We start from the raw sequence: 23,061 nt of genomic DNA on the forward strand, positions 1-23,061 counted from the left end.
TATAATCACTACTTTAAACATCATTAACCTCTAACAGCAAGAATAGTTATTTCCCAAGACCTAGGAAAGTACACTAAACAAATCTTGAGAAAGGTGAACTGAGCTTCGATTTATTTCAAACCAAGTCATCTGTCCTTTAGACTTTTTTTAAATGGAAAAAGATTTAACAGCAAAGGTAACTGTTAAAGCACTGCTAAATGCAAGTGCAAGCAAGAGCAAGTCATGCTCAGTACCGACTCAGTTACATTTCTCCAACCGATGATATAATTTTATGTAGAAAAAATGTATGCAAGGAATCATGTTCCCTCAGCCACTGAGAACCAAGCCACAGTTAATGCCCTGGTGGGAAGGGGAAGAGAGGAAGAGCCTTCTCTTATACAGCCTTGCTGCAACCCACATGTTACCAGGCTTTTACAGGTTGGGTTGCTGTTTTCAGCTGGGAGGAGAGGGTGGGGATTCATGTACCTTTGCACACATGTAGTCTCACTTTTAGAAATGGGAGCCAGCCAACACCATAACCTGTGAGACAAATCCTGAAACAGATCCATCACTCTTAGAAGATGGCCTTAAGCCACCTCATACAATACAGTACTGCTGTGAAACCAAATATGCTCTGGGAAAAAGCTATTAAAACCAAGACTCTTAGTTGATTCTAGTTGACCCAGGCACCTCAAGAGATCTCCCAGTTTGCTCCCTGCTTAGGTTCCTTTTGAGATATTTCCAAGGCATTTTATAAAAGTGACAAGAATGACACTGAGTTGCTCTTCCAAACGAAGCACAGGATGCTGCTGACCTTTGCTCCAAGGGTGCGTTGCTGGCTGTAAGTTCCACTTACTGTCTACCTCAAAACTTAGCTCTTTTTCTCCAGAGTTGTCTTCCAGCCATTCAGCCCTCCCCATCTGTACCAATGCACAGAGATACTCCTCCACAAGTGCAAGACTCTGCACTTCCCTTTGTTGAATTTCATGAAACTCCTGCTGGCCCCTTTCTCCAGCTTGTCAAGGTCCCTCTGAATGGCAACACAACCATCTGGTCCATCAACCACTCCTTTCAGTTTTGTATCATCTACAAACTTGCTGAGGATGCACTCTGTACCATCACGTATGTACAATACAATACAAACAGTACTGGCCCCAATATCATCCCCTGAAGTACACCACTAGCAACATGCCCTCACTTGGACTTTGTGCTACTAACAATTCTGAGCCTAGCAGTTCAGACAGTTTTCAGTCCACCTCATTGTCCATCTAACTGGTCTGTACTTCATCAGCTTGTCCCACAGGATGCTGTGGGATACAGTGTGAAAAGCCTTGCTAAAGCCAAGATAAACAGCATCCACTGCTCTCCTCTCACCTCCCAATGTAGCCATCTCATTGTAGAAGGCTTGATCTCCCCTTTATAAAACCATGCTGACTACTTGCCATTATAATTTTGTACTTACTATGTTAGGATATGGCTTCCAGGAGGATTTGCTCCATCACCTTTTCAGGGACTGTGGTGAGGCTGACCCTGAGGACAGGGGTGACATTTGCTTTCTTCTAGTCCTCAGGAACCTCCCTCATTCTCCATGACCTTTCAAATAAATTGAGACTAGCCTCACAGTAACATCAGCGAGCTCCTACAGTATACTCATGGGTGCACCCTATCAGGTCCCATGAACTTGTCCATTGGACTATGCCCAACCTGTTTAAATGCTCCCTGACCTGATACCAGCCAAGGGCAAGCCCTCCTTGCTCCAGACCTTCCCACTCATCTCAGAGGCTTCCGATTCCTGAAAGCAAATCTCACCAGCAAAGCCAAAGGCAAAGGCAGCATTCACTACCTCTTCTTCTGTGTCCCCCTCCCTAGGTTCCCTGTCATATTCTGAGGCATCCTCCCCCATCTTCCATTTGCAGCTGATATATTCACACTAGTATATCTTGTTGCCTTTCATGCCCTTTGCCAGATTCAATTCCAGGCGGGCTTTGGCTTTCCTGATCATGTCCCTGTATGCTTGGACATTGTTATTTCCCATGGCCCACCTGGCCTGCTTCCACTTCTTGTATGCTTCCTTTTCATGTTCAAGCATGCTTCCCCGGAATTTTTTCATCTCCCATGTTTTGATCCACAAGTAATTTCTCTAGCTTCAGTTAGGAAATGAAATGATATTTGTTCTATATTTGTATTTACATTTTGAGCAATGACTCCAGACTACTGCCCTTACTGTAAACACTTTGTTTTGCAAATCCCAAGTCTGAATTTCAAGAGGACATCCATAGGAAAGGAAACTCCAGACCTTCAATTTTTGATCCGAATACCTGAAGTTCAACAGCATATGCAGTCACACCATCCCAACAGATTAGGAACTATATGCATCACTTGCCAGAGCAGAAAATATTTCAGGACCCCTAAAGATCCTTTGAAATTACCAATGTAGAAGAAAGCTTTTGATGACGTAGGACAAATCCTCAGTTCTGTCACCATGGGAGTTATAAATGCCATCCTCATTAATTATCAGTTACAAAAATTTATCAGATAATTTAGTTTCATTTTCCCCTAAGTTCCTGAGCAAGATCCTGGGGCAAAGCACTGCCCTGTAAGTATTAGTATTCTCTTCCAACTTCTAATACGGTGAACTAGATTCATTAGTTTCTAACAAAACTATGCTGAGGCAGTAATTAGAGAACTATCACCAGCTCTACTGCAGCTAAGAATTTAACCCAGTTTTGAAAAAGAAATCAACTGTCTAGTACACAGAGAATGCAGCGTAACTTTTTTTGTGCTTTTCTCTTACATTTTGAAGGCAGTAACCTGATGGGACAGTAGTTACACCTTCACACCTTGCTTCTGCTAGTAGTAAAGCAGATACATTACTAAATATTAACTATAGAATTAACTGAATACAAAAAAATTTCAAACTTACATTCTATAGCTGGAAAACTGGGGGTGGGGAGCAATCAATACATACTTGTCCACTTGTCCTGCATTGTGATTGTTCTCTGCTCTCATCCGTGTCAATGCAGCAGCAGCTTCATCCAGTGCACAGCTGACAGAGGATGTCAGTCTTCGGAGAACCTCAGGATCTGCGAAGGCTTTACCATCGGCAGTGGACAATTTACCAATTCCTTCAGTGTATGTTCGTTCATCAGTCAGGTTAGTATGAAAGTCACACAAAAGAAATGCAAAAACACTATTTTAGATTTCAGCCACATGCACTATTAGTTAAAAATCATTTGCAAACATGCCAGAAAATCAGCTACTTTAACTGTTAACAGTTGCCTAACACTTGAACATTTAATTAATGATAATATGGCAGTAAGAAAACTATTTTAAAATGAAAAAACCTTGGGGTAATAAGGATAAGTCCAGGAGTCAAGTCCAAAAACAGAAGTTTGGTAAACAGGTATTATTCCACAGGCTTGGTTTAATATTTTCTGAATGTGAAGAATTTTCCAATTTAAAATGCAAAGTTGTTATCCCTTTCTCACCCAACTCCACCCAAAACAAAGTTGACTATAGCCCTAATATACCTTTACTTTTGTAAGAGTAGGAAAAAATTTTGTAAAGTTATTAGCTTAAATTCACAATAATTTAACATTCTAAACAGGCACAATAATTATGAAGTTTTAAATATTTTAAGTATCCTGAAAATCAATGCCCCCTCTACACACATTACACAGTAGAAATCCTCACTCAAGGAACTTTTGTTAACAGCTTCTTTTTAAAAACTGTTTCTTTGCTGCAGGATTAAAACTGAAGGCCAATACAGAACAGCACCATAAGCAGGTATTTATCCCACTCATTTACATGGCTGATTTAAAATCATGGTACAGCTGTGTAGTTTTTACTCCACACAGGTTTCAATCCATGTAGTACATCACAGCCTATTTTACATATGCAAACATCACTTCACAGTTGCCTCTACAGTGCAGGCAGGGCTTATATTTGCCTATACAAATGTGCAAATAGCATAAAGGAATGCAGTGATGAATAGTATCCCCCCTGCTGCCCCCACCCCCTCAAAAAAAAAAGCACCAGTTTCACATGCTACAAAAAGCAAATGGTTACTGTTTTATAGATTAGCTACCTTCACCAGTGATGAATCAGTAGCTTTTCGATTCCTTAGCTGTTAAACAGGGTCAAATTAGATATAAACCTCTGAAAATAACACATCTTATACCTCAGGTTTGCTATTTGGTATGTGCATACCTCTGCAAGACTGATTTACACAATGTCTCCCACAACCCAGCTTGTAACTATTACAGAATACTGAAATCATATTTTGAAAGTTTTGAACGTTGTCTTCAGAAAATGTATTTCCCCAGTTTAAAAGCATCCAATTTGTTTCTCATGAATTTAAGAATCAGTACTTACCAATTTTCTCCACCCTGAAAACAATTTAGGCCAGCATATACCAGGCACACTCTGTTACATCACCCTACATCACTGATGCAGTGCTGGTTAAGTGTTAACTTACAATAGTCAAACTCAGCATTGCTGGAAATGAAGAGTCCCTGTCCTGTCATCAAGGCAGACATCTACAATGGGGTGCAGAAGTTTAATAGGCTGGCTGAAACCAAGCATGGTCTAGAAAGGTTGAGATGTTCTGCTTAAGATACTTGGTCAGATCCAAGCACACTACCGTCCCTGGCTCCAATCTCCTACCTCTGGATCACTTCAGCACTGTCAAGAGTCTATGAAAAGCTATTTATAACAACTTACCCACTCCACAATAACATGAGAAATTACAACTAGATCTGTCCACATCACACCCATCTGGTTTTCAAAGACTGTCTAGTGCATTGCAGAGCAATCAGAGCAGAGCAACACAGGGCCACAGACTCTTGACTCCACGTAGTTGAAGCAGCTACCGGCTACATGCCCCCTTCCACTTCCAAACTGTTGAGGCCATTAACCTTTCCAGCCACTGCTGTTAAATATAGTGAAACTATAAATAACAAGCCTCAAACACCACAGCTCACACCTCACATATTAATGTAAACTGAATTTGTTGTTGTTTTAAAAGGGGATGTCAGCTCTGCAGTCGAGGCAGGTGGGACAGCAGGGGATAGTCACTGTGAAACTGCACTGGGGCACTGATTTAGTACCGAACACACAGAGAAAGTGATATTTTTTACAAAGATCTGCTTCCCCACGACAGCTCACAGAGTAATTACACAGATGTTTATACTAGCTATTTCTGGTGGCAGTGCTGGCTTACACTAGCTTGCAGTGTACATAAAAGTACTCCCTAAGGAAAGAAAGGGAATTAAGTCTTCACAACTCAACATTGAGGCCTCATCTCGGACCACTGCAACCAAAGTTGAACACTGCAGTAAGCAAAGTGGAAAAGTACCCAAGAGAAATCCATAGGATTTAGAAAAATTACTCCTGAGCAAAGGCTAAAAGGAATAGATTTAGCTTATAAGGAGCAGCACAACAGTAGTTCCCCTCCACTTAAGAGGGTCTCACAAAGGAAATGGTAAACCACTCCAGTGCTGGCAAAAGAAGTGGGAAATAGAAATTCCAGTCAAGAAAAAAAAATAGAAAAAAACCCCACAACCCCAACAAAAAAAGCCCCAAAACACCCCCAAAATTAGCTGGCTACCTGAAACCTAAACTGGGTATTTCAATCACTTCAAATCCTTGGGGCAGAAGATCAGACAGCTTACCTAGACAAGCAGAACCTACAACAGAACCTGACTGTTCTCTCCGTTTTCAGTCTGCTTGTTGAAGCACTCATACATGGGATTTATCAAGGCAAGAAGTCAGACCACAGATTTAAGTCCTGTGTCCTGTAAAGACAAATGAACTTCAACCACTGCAGAGCTCCTGCTCCAAAGCATCTCTTTTCATGGATTATTGCTGGTGGTCTCCTGGAGGACGTACCAACCACAGGTCACTGGCTCTTCCTTCCGGCTGGTAAAAGCACACTAACAGCTCACAAAGTTCCTACTTCATTTCAAAAAAGGTGCTATAACCACACCAAGGACTTTCAGAGGGTAAGCCAAAGATGCCTTTTATTTACCTCATCAGCTAGGACTCAACCCAGATGCTATGCTCAGCTGTTACTTTCATACTTTCTTTTTTTTTTTTTAATATATACATTGCACATGCCAAAACTAATCAACAGCCACAGAAGACATCAGAGCAGACATCTGGTAGGCTGGATGGAATAAAAGGGAGACAGACTACAAGAACTACCACTGCAGACACCCATTCATTTATTTCCCTTTTGCACGTTTACAGTACCATCTAAATAATTGCTCAGTTTTCACTTCACTATGATTTAGGATGACTACGTCAGAATCCTATTGATGTAATGCTGGCGTATCTTTTAATCTCCAATTTAATTGATTTTGTGTCCACTTCATAACCATTTGCTCTTGCATCACTCTCCCAGGTGTTTAAGACACCTCACACACACAGGGACAGCAACAACCTTATCTACATGCAGATGCTGGACTAAAACTCATCTCCTCCCATCCAAAGATTACCAAAAGCATCCTCAAGATCATTCTCCACATTTGCTTGAATTCATCCTTCTTGCACACAAGTGATCACAACTTCTCATGTTATTGCAATCTCACTAGCATGTTACTGATCTGACACCACCTGAACTGAAACCCAGTGGTTGACAGTCTGTGCTTCCTGTGGGGCAATGGCACATTTTCAGGAATACAAGCTGCCGCAGAGGTTACATAACATCATCTTTTCATGATGATGTGAATATGGGAGCCACTGCAGACTGCTTTGTACTGAGAACAGACTACAGTCATCAACCATAAGGAGATGGTGATGTTTCCAATGCCAAGTTACAGCTTACCACTAAAATTATTAAGAACATGTTCATAAGCAAACCAAAAGAAAGTACTTCCATATATGAGCTGCCATACAAAGGCCACAAAAGTGAATTTAAAAATAGATTAGACAGGTTAACAGAAGGCACAGGCTTTACAGTAATACTAAGAACAGGGATCCTGGTAGTCACTATTTAAGGACGCTCCTGAACAAGGGCATACTGGAAGGATAGACAGAGGAGAGCCTATCACCTGTACTGTGATCTCACTGCTTTTCCCTCAAGTGTCCACAGCTAGCCCACTGCAGCGCACAGGGAACTAGACCCACCTTCAGTTTGCCTTTGTGGTGCAGTTCTTTAGCTGAGCACCTTTGGCTGAAGCCATATGCCAGTGTGCTCACAAACCCCGGGCAGGGATAATGTCAGCAGCATTATCCAACAACTGAAAAGACAGCTCCTAACCATCCCTGGGAACAAGCTGCCCAGAGAGGTTGTAGATGCCTCATCACTGGGAGTGTTCAAGGTCAGGTTGGATGGGACTTTGAACAACCTAATCCAGTGCAAGATGTTCCCCCATCCCCCATGGCAGGGGGGTTGGGCTGAATGAGTTTTAAAGGTCACTTCCAACCCAAAAAACATTCTATGATTCTACAGTCTCCCCTGACTGGAATGAGATGACCTAGCTCCTCCCCACCCAACACATGAACACGCAGACTGTAGATCTCTAAATTAGAGAGAAATGTATGCCAAGAAGAGAGTTCTGAATTCCTGGATCTGCAAGCACATTAGTCCTCCTGCTGGGCCATAAACTGCCAGTTCTATAGTACACACATTCAGGCTGCATCTGAAAAGGGTATTTTCACCAGGTTAAACAAGTCTACAATTCAACAGTTTAACCAAGATGAAATGTCCAGTACAACTGACTACTGTGTAACTAGGTTGAGTCTGGAGAGATTACTTTTTTTCCTACAGCTACTATGGCACACAGCATGAGTTAACTTGGTGGCAAATGCCAAACGTTCCACAAGTTAATGCCATACTACTGAACTATTGAACTACTTAAATTAGCCTGAAGTTGTTCTAATACACTGCCATCATCAACAAGCTCACCTTCCAAGTGAAAGCTTGCTCATCACATATGTACCTACACACCTATAACCAACACTCTGATAGGAAGCATGATCTTCCTTGTTGACTTTCAGACTCATCAGGATATTCGTACCATGTAACTATCAAGGTTAGAGTTTTAGGGTAACCTGAAATGAGCTGGTAACCTCTCAGTGAGATCTTCCTCAGTTTAACCAAAGATACAGATATTACCTCAGAAAACCTGGAACACAACCAGGTTTGTGTCTTTGGAAAACTCAAACAGGCAGGACCTTATACCACTGGTGTGATGTTGCCATAAGGAATCAGAGATTGCATTCTCTGAAAAAAATGTCTGTATATTTTAACAATTTGAACATAGAAGTTGAAAGCCATGAATAAATCTTAGAGAACCAACATGAATAACCTAGGCCAAAAGTTGTTTAAAGTTCATTGCAGTAAAGGAACATGTCAGATACCCACACTTGAGAAACCATTCCCTTCCCTTCTGTTTCAAGAAAAGGAACAGTCTCGCAGTAGCATCAGTTGCTCTACCCTAACTGGATAAAGTTCCTATCAAGGATAAAGAAAATACTTAAGCGTAGTTTCTAGCTAGTAGCTCATAATTATCACAATTTAAAATACCTTAAGAAGAAATTACTTTGGTATGGAGCCCACAGTTAAGTCCCTCATACCACACACAACTGGTTTCAACATATGCTTTGAACATCAAATGAGACTGTCCAAAAGAGATCAACATATCTAAGCATAAGAGGCAACATCCAATAATCCTCGTGAAACACCTACAGATTCAGTGGTGATTATGTTCCTTCCCAGACAATTCCAGCACACCATATGTTCTAACACACGCTTGAGGCCATTCACCTGCTAATGTGTCCAATTTATGATCTCACATACATCACGAAGTCTCACTCAACTTCAGCTCACATAGAATCATCAGCTGGTCCCAGAAGCTTAAAATGGTTCTCTTGTTTCCTTAAGGTCTTACATCACTTGTCCTCCAAAGGCGGGTCTTGATGAAAACGTGGACAGCTTTAAACGCCCAAAATAAGAATGAAATGAGAACTGTGGCCCAGAAATGTGTCTGTTTGTTTGTTTTTTGTCTTAATAATACAGCAGCATGGCATACAAGTAGCACCTCAAACAAGGTGAAGAGTGTTCAGTGAAGGAGAGATGATACTTGGTTTCAGCTTCTTTATTGGACTTCTCATTCAGAGGAACCAGGAAGTTCTAGACTGACAAAAGCAACTGCTAAGGTCTTGTGCCAACAAGCAATAGCTCTACCAGAAAAGTATTAATTCTAGCACATGGCACAGGTGTTACCACCAGACAAGGCGGCAACAAGCAGGACTAACAGCACATCAGAGCAATTTAGTTCAGGCATGTGAAGAGTAGAACCTAAGGGAAGATTTCCTAAGCAAAATAGATTTCTCAGGACCTTTTAATCCACATGTTGTAAGTTTATTTCTAATAATACTTAGGAGCAGTGCAGCATCAACAGAAAATTACCACCTACTATTTTCTGTAAACTGTAGCAGTGGCGGAAGCAAGCAGAGATTATATCAGTCACCTACCAAACAGCAGCCTGCGCTTTCTGTGATGTCCTAACTTCCTGCTTTGTATATGTTAACAGAAAGTAATTTTCTAATTCCCTATGTAACTAACAAAAAAGTCTCCATTTTACTCCTCTCTGACAATGTCGAAATTTTCTCCCGAACACTAGATCCATATTACATCATTTTCATAGCCAGTATACCAAAGTATAATACTGTCAGCACACTCGCCAAGACCCACATTGATCTTCTGGCAAACCCAGAAAAACACTGAATCAGCTCTAACCTGCTACCCATGTTTAATGCCTAAGCAAGGTTTGCAAAATTCTAGTTGCCTTGAATAAGTTAGCAGCCAGGTGGTGAAGCAACTGGAATTGGCAAGCACAGCACAGATGCCAAGAGCACACTTGCTGCCAGACGTGCCCACCCTGCTTCAGGTCAGGCCTCAACAACAGCACAATGCTCCCAGCACAGCCACTGCTGGTTAGGAAAGCATGGGCACAGAAGCACAGAACAGAGTTTTGTCTCACCAGTTTACTGATAGACCCCAGCTACAAAATAAAAAATAAAAAAAAAAAAAAGCTGAGTCCCACTGATTACATTACCATGCAGCAACAGAAAGACAGACAGACTTTAGTCTTGCAAATGAGATTTCAGAAAGGATGCAACACAAATTACTTTAGCCCATCTAAAGTGAGAGTGGATTGTCCTGGATGTATGTTTTCTTGTAAAAAACAGTCTAAACAGGTTTCACTGTTTCTCCAACAAGATACCTAATTTATAACATCAGAATAAGGGACATAGTATATTTACAATTTTGAATATATTTTAAATATTTGTTTTATTGTGTGCTGATTGCTCAGACTAAAGTCCTCAAGGAAGAAGCCACATGTTGAATAGTGCTCTTTGGATATAGTAATTAGAAAAGTACTAATAATGCATTCTAGTGTAGTCATCTAAAGTTCATATGCTTTTAAAAACTTCAAGATAAAGTGTTGTTAAAAAAAGTCATTCACACTAAGCTAAAGAATGTTACAAGGGAAGGGTTACTTGCTGTGTAGGGAAAATAACTGTTTTAAGTCAGAGTACAGACTGACCTACGCTGTTGGGATTTTTAGATAAGCCATTAGGCCTTTAAAACAAATTTCTTCATTACAGCAGTTAAAGTTTAAAACTCTCTTTATTAAGTTAAGCACGCCATACCAGAATCCTGTGGAGATTTAAGTAAGTCTTTGAAGAATTCACACAATATTTAATAGACCCTAACCACATCTAATGCAGTACCTAGGATCATGTGTGAAGGGAGACCTTCAGGAGCATGTAATCTGGGATGCACAAAGAAGAGTTCCACTGCAATCTGCAGAGATTTTGCATCTGCACTATCTAGATCTCAAGAACACCCAACACCTCCCCCACCCCCACCCCCAAAAAAACCCAAACCAAACAAACCAAAAAGCAAACCAAAAACCCACAAGCCAACAAAAGCACAAAACCCACAACCACCCAAACCCTGACTAGTTACTTCAGACACTATACTTTGCCTTACCTGCATACATTTCATCACTAACGTTATTTGTATGACATAAACCCTGTTCATGAACAGCTGATTCTACTTCGCCTTTCAAAAACACCCACATTTTGACACCAATTTCATACCACGTAAGTCCTCTCCTGACACACCTGCCCTTAAATACATTGGTAGCAAATGCCCTTTTACCATAATTTTTTTTTTTTCCAAAGCTCATCTCTCACATCATTCAGAAGAAACTTTGAACAGAAACGCTCTTTCAAGTTTTTGAATTCTCACTCCTGACATTTAAAATGCCATATACTTCTGTGTTACAAACAACTTGCTGTCATGGTTTAGCATTCCCATTATAATCTTACCCTATCATCCCAATCCAAAACACTTTGATTATGGTCTGGCACATCCTCGAAAAGATATCTAAACCACTTGGCAACACCCTTTCTAGTTTCTATGCAACAGATTATCACACATTACTGTGTCATTATGTATGGAATTACCCATCAGTGCTTAAATAAGCATGCAATTTCACACACAACATGAATCTCTTGAAACACCAGTAATTATTCTGAACAAGAAAATATCATGAACTAAATTGGTTGGGTCCCCTTTCCTGCCCCAAACTCTTCCTAAACAAGTCTTTCTGCACTGTATAATACTCAAAGATAGGAAAGCTTAATCCTTATTTAACAGAAAGGGTTATTCCCAAAAGACAGATGTGAATGCAAATCAAAGGAGACAAAATTATGGTGACACACACTGGTCATATTTTCAAAGGCCTGATCAATCCCCATTCAGACTCAACTAGTTCCCTAGCCCATCTTCAGCAACTAGTAGCAGGAAAAAAAAAATAATTATATACCTGCTCTGATTCCTTCTACACATTTGCCCATGTGCTTAAATTGTAACTCAGTTGACCATTACTAAACTTCTTGCTAAAATTCACAATGCTCTCTCAAATACAGCAGGGCTGGATTATTCAAGTTTACTAAATGGCATAAATGCTGAGATCTAATTTTTGTGCTCCTTATAGTCCCCTTTTTACTAGGGCAAAATAAGCTACCTGAGTGATGTGTCTCATCACTAGCTGTATAACAAAGATTTTTGCTTTCCAACAAATACACAGATGTCTAACACCTCTACAACAGTATCTTCTAAAGATTTTGAACCTCAACTAGTGCCACCCAGTAACATTTCAGGAAGGCTAATATCGTTCTTTATTACCATGCTCTCTAAAGGCAGTGCCATTCCCTGAGAAGCAGGACTCGAGATCTACACAACCATGACAGTGCTTCAGACCACACCTACTGCCATGACTTGCTCTGTGATTTTCACAACACAAGGAACTCGTCTTGTACAACATGGTTAGCTTGCCTGAGCAGGCTGCAGCTTGATAGCTTCCTCAGCAGATGATATATCACCTCATAAAACCAAATAGAAAACCCAGAGTAGGAGAATGTCCCTTCTAATTGTATTCCGCTGTATTTACCAGATTTCAACTCAATGACATTCCCAGATTGAAATGGTAACCCCGAAGTTTACTCAGCTTACTTGTTGCCACAGAGGTTTTGTTCCTTGGCTGTTTTCTGTTGTTTTAGTGGTAAACCTATCAGAGTATGAAAGTTCAGGGTAATCCAAAGCCAGTGTAATGTATCAGAAACAGAGCTTGTTTTCTGCCCCAAAAATCCCTAAGATAAAATCCAATTAATAAATATTTAAACACACCCCACACACACCCCAAAGTCGTACTAGCTCAAAAATCATCAGCAAGACACCAGCTTCTAGTTTAGATATAAAAATCTTCAGACAAGCACCGTGTCTTCTGTTGGCTATTCCCACCCCTCTTGCAAGTGCCAGATTTTGGAGGGAACGCTATATGAGACTTCAGCAAGAGGTCACGTTCACTGCAAAACATACCACCTAGAAGGGTTTCTTTCATACAGAACCAGATTTAAAGTTTTCCCAACACTGTCCTGAGATTTAAAAAGCTCAGCACTTCTGCTGGAAACAGATCATGCAATAAGGTAAATGAAGCATCTTTCTGACATGACACACAAAAATCTCACTCCAGAAACCATTTAGAACAGACTAAGCTGTTACTGTTTCATGCGATGCCTCCAAACAAAACATACAGACAAAAAAAAATCATGCAGAGCTATCATCTAATCACCTCATGCGTGCACCCGAAGCTAGCCATAAGCCCCCCAAATGCTTCAGTCCTTTATACCAATGTATTTGCAGAGCAGTAACAGCATGTCTTAGTAAACTAACCCATTATCAAAAGGCTGCCTCACAGCAGTCAAACCCTGTAGTTAGCACTGCCACACCACTACCCAGGCAAAAGTTTCAAGCATCTTCACACAGTATAACCTCTGCTTCAAGAAAGTTATGTCCATTACTCTGGTATTTCAGGGCTGAATCACATGCATTAAATCAACTTGGAGCTCCTGGGATGCATTTGAGCAACTGTGCCTAGCCAGTTGGCCCACCAGAAAACAGCTGTCACCACATAGTGCAGAGTAACTGCAAAAGGTCTCTGCAGTAGGTCTAGCTCTTTCTAGAAGAGCTGGTCTTCCCCAGCCTTCACGGTACAGTTGTTCAATCCAGTAACTCCTATCATATGCCTGCAAATCCCATACAGCTACAGAAAAACTTCAAACTTTCCCTAGCAGAGTACCTGTAGAGGAGAAAGAACAGTATTCCCCATGGACAGTACCAGCAAACAGAGGACAGTAAGCTCAGTGTAGCTTAAGACATTTGGTGCCAGTCTGCCAGCAGAAAGGCTGTAAGACTAACTCCTTGAGTTACAAGGCTGCAACTCCTTGAGTAAGCATTTGCCATCTTCCAAATCACAATAAAAGAATTCTCCTGCAAATAGCTCTGCTGTCAGCAGGAGCTGACACTGGTAGCAGAAAGAAAGCATTCACTACTGTGCAAAGGGAAGTTGATGTGCCTAACTTCAGGCCCAAAAGGATGGAACAATCAGACAATTAATGGCAGTGCTACTATTTAAAATCCTGGCACATCTGAAACATGACCTCAAGATGGTAAATGGCTTGTAAAAATAGAAAATTTGGTTTGACTGAGGAAGGAGAGGAGGAAGTTGGCAAATTCCAAATCCCTTAGGAGAGAAAACCTGCCAGGAGAAAGAGAAGACAAGAACATCTCTTGATGACAACCACAGAGAAATAACATTTTCATTATGTAATGCTGAACTATTTAGACCACAACTAACTAAACCTTGTAGAAGTTTCACCTTCCCCACCCCCCAAAAAAGGGTATTTTTTGCTTAGCTAAATCTCCCTGAAAAACTGTTTGATCCTTCAAAATTTCTCATGTAAAAGACATTTTAGCATAGGTATAGCCTATAGCCTCTTTCTGAGAAAAGCAGGAACCAGAATGCTTCTCCATTTTTCAACTGATCACTCCCAATCACTTGATTAGTCCCAAGCAGGGACTAGTAGAGATTTGATATGGTAGGGTTCATTTTAGCTTTGTTTTCTAAACACTAAGAAAACCTACACTGATGCTTTCAGTCTTTTCATAGTCAAGCACATCCCTTTGTAATCTTCACCACTGAACATCAAAGTTATAGTCTCATCTTAGCTCCTGTACACTGAAAACTTACAGTACCCTTAACATTCCTTTTCTAACTACGCTGCACACAAGAATTTATCTTTGCATATACATTTGATACAAACTTGCATTATAAAATTGTTTGGGTTTGTTCCCTCCTCCTCCCCACCCCATATCACTGAGTACATGGCAAAAACAGAATATACCGGCTGCAACTTTTATTTTTATTCTTCTCAATCAGTATTTGCACATGCTAAAACAAACTGATTTAGCATGAAATTAAGAGCTACAGCTTGGAGGGTTGGTGGGTTGTGGGTTTTTTTGAGTAATTAGCATTTTACAATATTTCATATGTCACTGTCACAGCTCCCCACAGACTTCCAGAGCAGTCAAGTATTCAATTTCTACAAATCAGATTTCTGACAGCAAATCGTCTCACCCAAAAACCGACATTTTCAATGTTATCTGAAAAATCATGTTCAGATCATCTGCCAAGCATTTTCTGGCAAAAGCAGAAATATAATTTTATTCTCCTGGGTTGTATTTCATGGTCTTAATCTCAAAATAGCCCTTTCTTCACAAATCCCCACTCCTAAGAATAAGAGGAACTCACCCACTTGAGCAATATCCACATGTGAAAGGGGATGTTTGTGGGAAAAAAAAACTGTTGGAGAAAATTACCCTTAATCTCCGCTTCTAATTTTTCATGTGCTTGACACTGCAAACTCTTAATATTTTATTTGCATTTACATATTTCAATGTAGTTGCCAGAACAGAAGCCAGGAATCTTGATGACTTTTCTCTCTGCTTTCCAGTATGGCAACTGTACCAGTGAGATTTTCTTTTTTCAGAATCAAAAGCTAGGAAGTACTCCTCCAGCTACAATTAGTTCTGTTATTTTGGTAACATTTTGGTGACAAGGGTTTCTTTTTGGGATCATCTGCTTTTACATCGGTGTGCTCATATATCTCAAAATCTGAAAACTAATTTTCTAGTCTTCAGCACAAACATGAAATCTTGTTTAACTAGTCAATACTCATTAACATTCAAATTCCTTTTGAGAGTTCCCCTATTAGATTTCAATTTAGTCTCATGTTACTTCAATACCAGGTTACCTAGTTGGGTAATTCACAACATTAGCCAGCAACTTCCACTTTTACTAAAGCTTGCAAGCCCCATAAGCACATTCAGCCATGAAAAAACAGCTTTACATAGACTTACAGGTTTCTAGCAAAATCCTAATCTCCCCGAACAGTCTGCAATTTCATCTAATTCCTCTCCACCAACCGAATTCACCCATTTCCCTTGTCTTCAGAACGCAAGAAAGAATATGGATATTTGACAGATATGGAATACCACACATTTTAACTTAATACTAAAATAAAAGATTGTTTTAAACCTTGTGACAGAGTTTTGCTACCATTTAAGAGTTCAAATAGGAAAGAATAATACCAGAAAAGTTATCCATAGCTATCTCCTCATACTTTGCACCTTATTTAAATTCCTGACCATGACAGATTTTGCTACAGCATAACTCTAAAGTTTTGTATCAGTTTGATATTTTCAAGCTTTCACTAGGCATCCATTTACTTCCATTGTACAAAACGTGAGTTACCTTTTCTAAATCTGAAATAACATGAGCTCTTCTGTGCTGATCTAATATTTGGCCACTGCCAGAAAGATGACTCAGGACTCTTTCTCTCCCTGGTTTCCCCAGGCACTCCCACCAACCCCACTGCACTCACAGCTGGGAAAAGAAGAGAGAGCTTTCTACCAGCACAGCAAGATTAACTGGACTAGCAAAGGGTCCTTCTAGTCACCATGAGAACTGGCAATAGGAGAGAAAACTGTGCAGCCCAGAACAGAAGATTCCTGCCTGATGGTGACAGCAAATAGCCACTAAACCACCTCAGCCACCTCACACACCTTCCCCCTGTGCCACTCATTCAAATTTTTATGTCTCCTCAAATACCTTTATAATCAAATACCTTTATAAAATGAAACCCAACCTTTCATTTTTTCAAGATTTTGTTTCTATTAAATCTCTAGCAAAGAAACATTTGCTTTACTACAAGGTGACAAGTTCCCAGGTACAACCCTAAACAGTGCTGATTCCTTATGGGAACCAGGACCTCCAGACATATTCATCACATTTGTCATGTATGTGTATAAAACCATGCTTATCACTCAACCAAATGAACTTTGATCCCATACATATTACATGTAGCTAATATGGAAGCATCAAGAATTACTCCTGGGTCATAGTTACAGATGTACTTCATGAGGAAACAGCTTTTTCACTCATCTCACTGCAGATAAGCATCTGGGAGAGGTATCTGCCTCTTGGATTACCTGACGCTTTGAAGAAGCAGCTACAATTAGGACAAAAGCAATAATACAGTAAAAAAAATTGCCTGTTCCATCACAGTCAACATTTAAACAGCCATTCAGTGGCTGAATTGCTTTAAACAAAGCAAACTGAAAGCTCAGGGAAGAATATGAGAGGGCTTGTAGTTCAACACAAAGCCTGAAGAATTATACTCAGGTATAGAAAGAGTTCACATTTCCTCTAGCAGAGAAGCAAAAGTTTAACACAATTATGAACAGAACAGACATTAATGCTGAACTTGTCTAGATTGGTCTGGAGTGTTCACTTATTCTCTTCCTTTTCCTTTTCTGGGTTTTGTTTGTTTGTTTTGAAGTACCTTTGGAAGAATTAAGCCTTGGTCCAAAACCTAGTGAGTACATTCCCCACACCTGTGAAATACTGCAATCAATTATGGCAAAGAACTACTTATATGCACTGAAAGCTATTACATATACAAACCCCTGGAATGAAGTTCTTACTCTCTATCTACCACTAACAGCTAGGCTTCAATCGACATGTAACTGCTGGTTTATCTCATCTTCGATCCCACAGCATCCCTGCTGGCTGTATCATCTGCTCAGCTAGCATATTCAAGAGGCAACAAGATAGAGAGGTAAGACAGAAAGGAGAGGAGAAAGCAGCATCTTGCTCAGCTCCAAGATTTTGTGCTGGAAAAAAAGAAGTTTAGTTTCTTCAAGGGACCTGGCTTTTTTTACAAAACAGAAAAAGCGTAGGGCAAAGGAGATGAAGCTAAACTAGATCTTTTCAAAGTGCGGCAATAGAGATTCCTACAAAAGAGGTTTGTTCAAACTATCTGTTTTGGCTTGTAAGACATATCAAATGCAAGTACAGACATTTGAATTTGGCTTTGGAGGAGAAGAAAGTTTCTGTTTACTCATTATGAGTTAAAAGCAAAGGTAGAAGAACCAGCCCAGAAAAAAAAAATAACCCTAACAACCAAAAGCCTGACCAACATCCATAGGGACTGCAAGGTAAGAACTGCAATAGGAAAGAATCAGACAAAACAATTATTCAATCAAGAAATTGCTCTAACCCTAGGACGGTTGCAACCCTGTAACTGTCTTAAGGCACATGTCAACCCAGGGATGATCCCCGCAGCACAAACTATTCTTTTTCCAGATTTTCTCAGCCTGTCAAGATCTAACATCTACTAGGCATCTATTCTGGAACATCTAGAAAAAAATCCAGCATCCTATAGAAAAGTCACAGTAGCCTGCCTGTCTTCCCTCAGTATATGAGCTAGTTCTAGTTAGTACAGTATTGTACAAGATCTGACAGTAACTAACTCAGGTATCTTTATTAAACAAGTCAGAGTAACAGCTAATTATACCAGCTCCAGTAAACTGTTGGGGTTTGTTCTGGTTTGGTGTTTGTTTGGGTTTTTGTTTTCAGTTTGGTTTTGTTGGTTTTTTTCCCCCAATAAAAAAAAGGCATTTTTTACCCATGGCAACTAAGTCCTCTTTCCTAACTTGTTTTTGACTGTAAGGTAATATATGGTCCTGCATTTGAGAGGAATATTCAAAACACAATGCTAACTTTAACCCAAATTATAAAGGACAGGGATTGAATTAAGCACTAGTTCATGAATGTCTATGTTTCTCTGGACATGAATTTGTTTTGGTGCTCCTCTAGGATTAAATGGAGATGCTCTATGTTATATGTTACAGTTAGAGGAGCTTATAACTTCATTTCTGAATTTTTCTTGAATGACCAAGTCAGGGATTTTTTTTAAGGTATTTTTTCACCCTTAACATAGATAAAAGCCAGCGATACAAACCCACAAAAGTTTGTCATGGCAGCAAAATCACAGTGTATTACTTGGGTGCCTGATGCCTCTTCCATTGCCAGCCTTCTCTTCCCTCCCTTGCTATGTCCTCCTGCAACACCTTTTCCAGGCCTGCAGCACCAGCAAGTAATCAAGTACATTTACACACTTAAAACAAATGCTCTTCTGGTGGTATCATGCTTGCCAATATTACTGTGATTAGCTAAGGGAAACTTCAGCCACAAGCTGAATTGTTTACCCGGCTTTGTTTAGCTTTTAAATGGACACACACTCAAATGGCAGACTCAGCACATCTCCCTAGAGACGGACAGTCACCTGCTCACACCCTGTCAAATGAAGCGTGATGGCACACATACATACCAGCACACTCATCTGGATCATAATGACAGTATATGGTGCTAAATGAACATGCAAGAATTGGTTTCATCCTCCGAGTGCCCCAGCAAGAATCAAAGGAGCTAGGCTCCAAATTCAGAGCTTTGGACATCAGCTCTGATACTCCAGTATTTCAAGGAAGTATCCAGACTAGAGACTGAGAAAAAAGAATCCAATTCCTTCTGGTTGCTTAAACAAAGTAGTATTAAAATCCCAAGTCACTCTTGGGGAATTTATTTAAGTGGAGACTGTAGTGCTTACAGTATTTACCCATACAACTATCAAGACAGCGACTTCGTAAACGACCACAGAATCACAGGTTGGAAAGGACCTCAGGGATCTTCTAGTCCAACCTTTCTGGGAAGAGCACAGTCTAGACAAGATGGCCCAGCACCCTGTCCAGACTCTTAAAGGTGTCCATCCAGAAACACAAATCATGACCTCTAAGGAGAGCTTCAAAGTAAATTCTTTACTTCATGCCATCAAATATGGAAAAATTTACAAGGTTTATTTCATTATTTTACAGAAAAATACTAAGGCTAACAGTAGGCAATTATTCTTTAATTCCTAGTTCTTCCTTTCATGCCTTATCAGAGAGAAAAACTAGTATTTCCTCATTTCAAGTCTGACAGTTGCTTGTCTCCGAGAATCTGAAAGATACACTTCAAAGAGCTAAGACTGCTACTGAAACATGGAAAGGAGGAACACAGAAATGGTACCGTTCAGAGTGGTAGGGTAAGAAGCAAAGAAAAACCCCACATATGCCTGAGAAACAAAACATCAAGAGAAGAAAAAAAAAATCATTCACACTGAAGATGCACAAAATTCCTATTCTTGACTTCTAGCATTCTAACTAAGCCAAATATTTTAGGTCTCGTCTACTTCAGGGCTTCTGACCTTTGAAAAGCAGCTATTTCACAAGCACTCTCACATATTTGGTGGTAGAAGAAGAGTGGAATTACTTTCCACTTTTTGTGTGATGTAAGGCTTATGCCAGAAAAGTATATCCTGGTGTTAGTCTGCATAGGGGTATGACCCCCATGCACACTAGAGATGCGGGAGGAAGAGACCCCAAATAACAATTGAATGCTATTTATAGGCAAACATTAACTTGAACTCTTCCCTCCAAGCTTCTAGCATTCAGTGGAAAACTCATAGAATAATTAACGTTGGAAAAGACCTCTAAGATCATCAAGTCCAACTGTCAACCCAACACCTCCTAACACCAGGCCTCCTAAACCATGTCCCCAAGTGCAATGTCTTGAACACATCCAGGGACGGTGACAGTGTTCCAGTGCCTGACCACACTTTCAGTGAAGAAATTTTTCCTAATACCCAATCTAAACCTCCCCTGATGCTACTTGAGGCCATTTCCTCTCATCCTACCGCTAGTTACTTCGGAGAAGATACCAACACCCACCTCACCGCAAACTCCTTTCAGGTGGTTGTAGAGAGCGATATGGTCTCCCCTCAGCCTCCCCTTCTCCAGACTATATCCCAGTTCCCTCACCCGCTCCTCATTAGACTTGTTCCAAATGGGCTGTAATAGCTTTCCTGAATCAGAAAATGGCTCTGGCTCAGTACAGTACTCAGCTGCTATCTGGAAAAAAAAAATATTTGAAAATACTTCTACATTTTGATGCAAAGAACTACGAGTAAACTTTGAGGGCCAGTAACATCATTGATTTAAACCAGAAGCCCATGAACTTTTAGCCCTCAGTTTATGCCAATTATGTATGGCAAAGCAAGCCAAAATACTCTAGTATTTTCAGAGGCTGACCAAGTGTGCCACTTCTTTTAAAAAAAAAAAATCACCACCCTAATGGTGTATAGCACAGATTAGTGTATAAATTCATGTTTCAAACAGAGCATTTGAGAAACTGTTCATAAAAACCCTCCTCTACCCAAGAGGATCCACAGCCTTTCTGTGTACTGTCATTACATATACACTGTGTAACAAAACATGCTGAAAATAAGATCTGTGGGAATGCCACAGTAGATTACAGAGTATAAAACCACCAAAAATCAGGATGCTACAGTCTTCAAAAAGAAAATAAGGAATTTATTTTACTGCAACCCAACTTGAAGAACAAGCACACCCATCTACTGTTAATACATTAGAAAAATCCCACCCCTCTACAAGAACAGTCCAGATGACTCATACCATGACATCTTTTTATTCTTTGCGGCATCCTTCTGAAGTTCAAAAATGAAAAGGGAAAAGGACACAGGTGTATCACCTAGGTCTGTGCTGCTGAAGCTCTGCTTCTTCAGGTACAGCTTTCATCCAGAGGTCACAGAATCCAACATGCAGCACCACAGAGCAGTTTTACTGAGCTTCTTTGGAGCACAATGCAGAGATTTTAACAAGCATTAAATCCAATGGATAGCTTCTGGATGGGGTTGCTTCAAATAGCGAGTGTGGAAAAGTCCAGCCAATTAAGATTTTACTAAAGTAAGCCTCTTTATTTCTCTCCAGGTCTTCGCTCTTATTTGTGTGCAGACTAAAATAAAGTTGTTCTACCTCTTATTCTGTTTCTACCTTCTAGGAAGATCAGGTGCTTGGTGTGCTCACTATAAGAGAAGGCTAATAGCCAAAAGCATAGCCACATGACAAGTTTCTCTTCATTATGAAATCTTCCTACATGTTCCTTTCCCTGTAGAGACTTCCAAAACATGCTGCTTGCTAGTTTTTGGCAATACAAGGCAAAGCCAACTGGAAGTCAGGCCAGGCTGGTTAGGATTTTCTCGCTTACTCTGGCCTTCCTCAGTTACTTAAAGACCATGTTATTCTTTGAAAGCAAAGACAGAATTTTAGCCTTTATAACAATTCAGATTCAGTAAGGGTTTTTAAAGGACATATCCAAACAGGAGTGTCAGCAAAAATATATATACACACACAGAAGAATAATTTGTTCAGGTAACAGTTCTTCAGAAAAGTATTGGTAGATTTAAAGTCAAATTCAACTTGTAAACCAACATTTCTCCTGCAAAAGACAGACAACAAACTGAGATGTATAAACAGAAGCACAGCTTGCAGGACAGATGAAATAACACTCCTACTCTCCATGCATCAATAGAGCTCAACTCAAGTAATATGACTAATTTGGGGCAACAAGTTATGAAGAACAGAGATCACATACAAAGAATCCAGAGGAGAAACAAGAGCAGATGAAAATCTAAATAACAGGAGTTAAGGGCAGAAAAAGATTTTATGTTATTTAGTCTTTAAAAAAAAAAAAAAAAGAGAGAACTGAGGAGGATACAGCTGCAAGTCAGTTCTAAGGATGGTTGCACTGAAAAAGGGAACACTGAACTTGGATATCATGCTAAAGCAAGCAGCCAAAGCAACTCCATTAAAAAAAACCAAACAAAATAAAATAAAACACAACCCCCACCAATTGCTTTACTACAACAACTTTATTCCTTCCCATGTGAAGCTCTTCCAGAGCAGCTTAGTGCCCCTTCACTCCCAAGTTACGTATTTCAGCATGTAACATTGAGGACTGATACTTGGAAAAACCTTCTCATCCTAAGGGCTGCAGTTGGCTCAGCATGCTGTGGAGCTTCCAGCACTGGAGATAGTTTGTCTAACCAGTTCTTAAAGCCACCTGTCAGGAATGGCAGAAGCACAGCTGAATTTGCCTGAGGAAAAGGAAGAAAAGGAGATAAAACTAGATCTAAAGATTTCTTTCTGCTCAATTTTTCAAAAAGTTTTAAGAAGCTGTACAGAATGAGGAAAAGGTGATGGCTAAATGACAAGTCAGTAATTGCTAAGAGATACACAGGGGGAAAAAAAGTCATTACAGAACAGCACTGTGCCTTTTGTTCCCACAGCAAGTATTTTCTTGATGGATACAACAAGGATAAATTTGTGCAATACAAACATTTTTTTAAGTTTCCTAGTATGTGTTGGATCTTCAAGTATTTAAATACTTCATATTCACAAATATAAACTCCATTTTTGTGCAA

General features: G+C 40.0%; 1 protein-coding gene across 16 annotated transcripts in view; it reads right to left on the minus strand.

Annotated features, from left to right (window-relative positions):
• Positions 1 to 23,061, minus strand: part of ANKHD1 (ankyrin repeat and KH domain containing 1) — a 123,161-nt gene that overhangs the window by 76,462 nt on the left and 23,638 nt on the right. For all 16 annotated transcript variants that reach the window (XM_064458734.1, XM_064458742.1, XM_064458739.1 and 13 more), the window contains exon 3: positions 2,948 to 3,104. In XM_064458734.1, coding sequence (XP_064314804.1) covers positions 2,948 to 3,104 — 157 coding nt within the window. The remainder of the gene's footprint in view (positions 1 to 2,947; positions 3,105 to 23,061) is intronic.

This window comes from Phalacrocorax carbo, chromosome 8, assembly GCF_963921805.1.
Source record: "Phalacrocorax carbo chromosome 8, bPhaCar2.1, whole genome shotgun sequence".
Taxonomy (NCBI): Eukaryota; Metazoa; Chordata; class Aves; order Suliformes; family Phalacrocoracidae; genus Phalacrocorax; species Phalacrocorax carbo.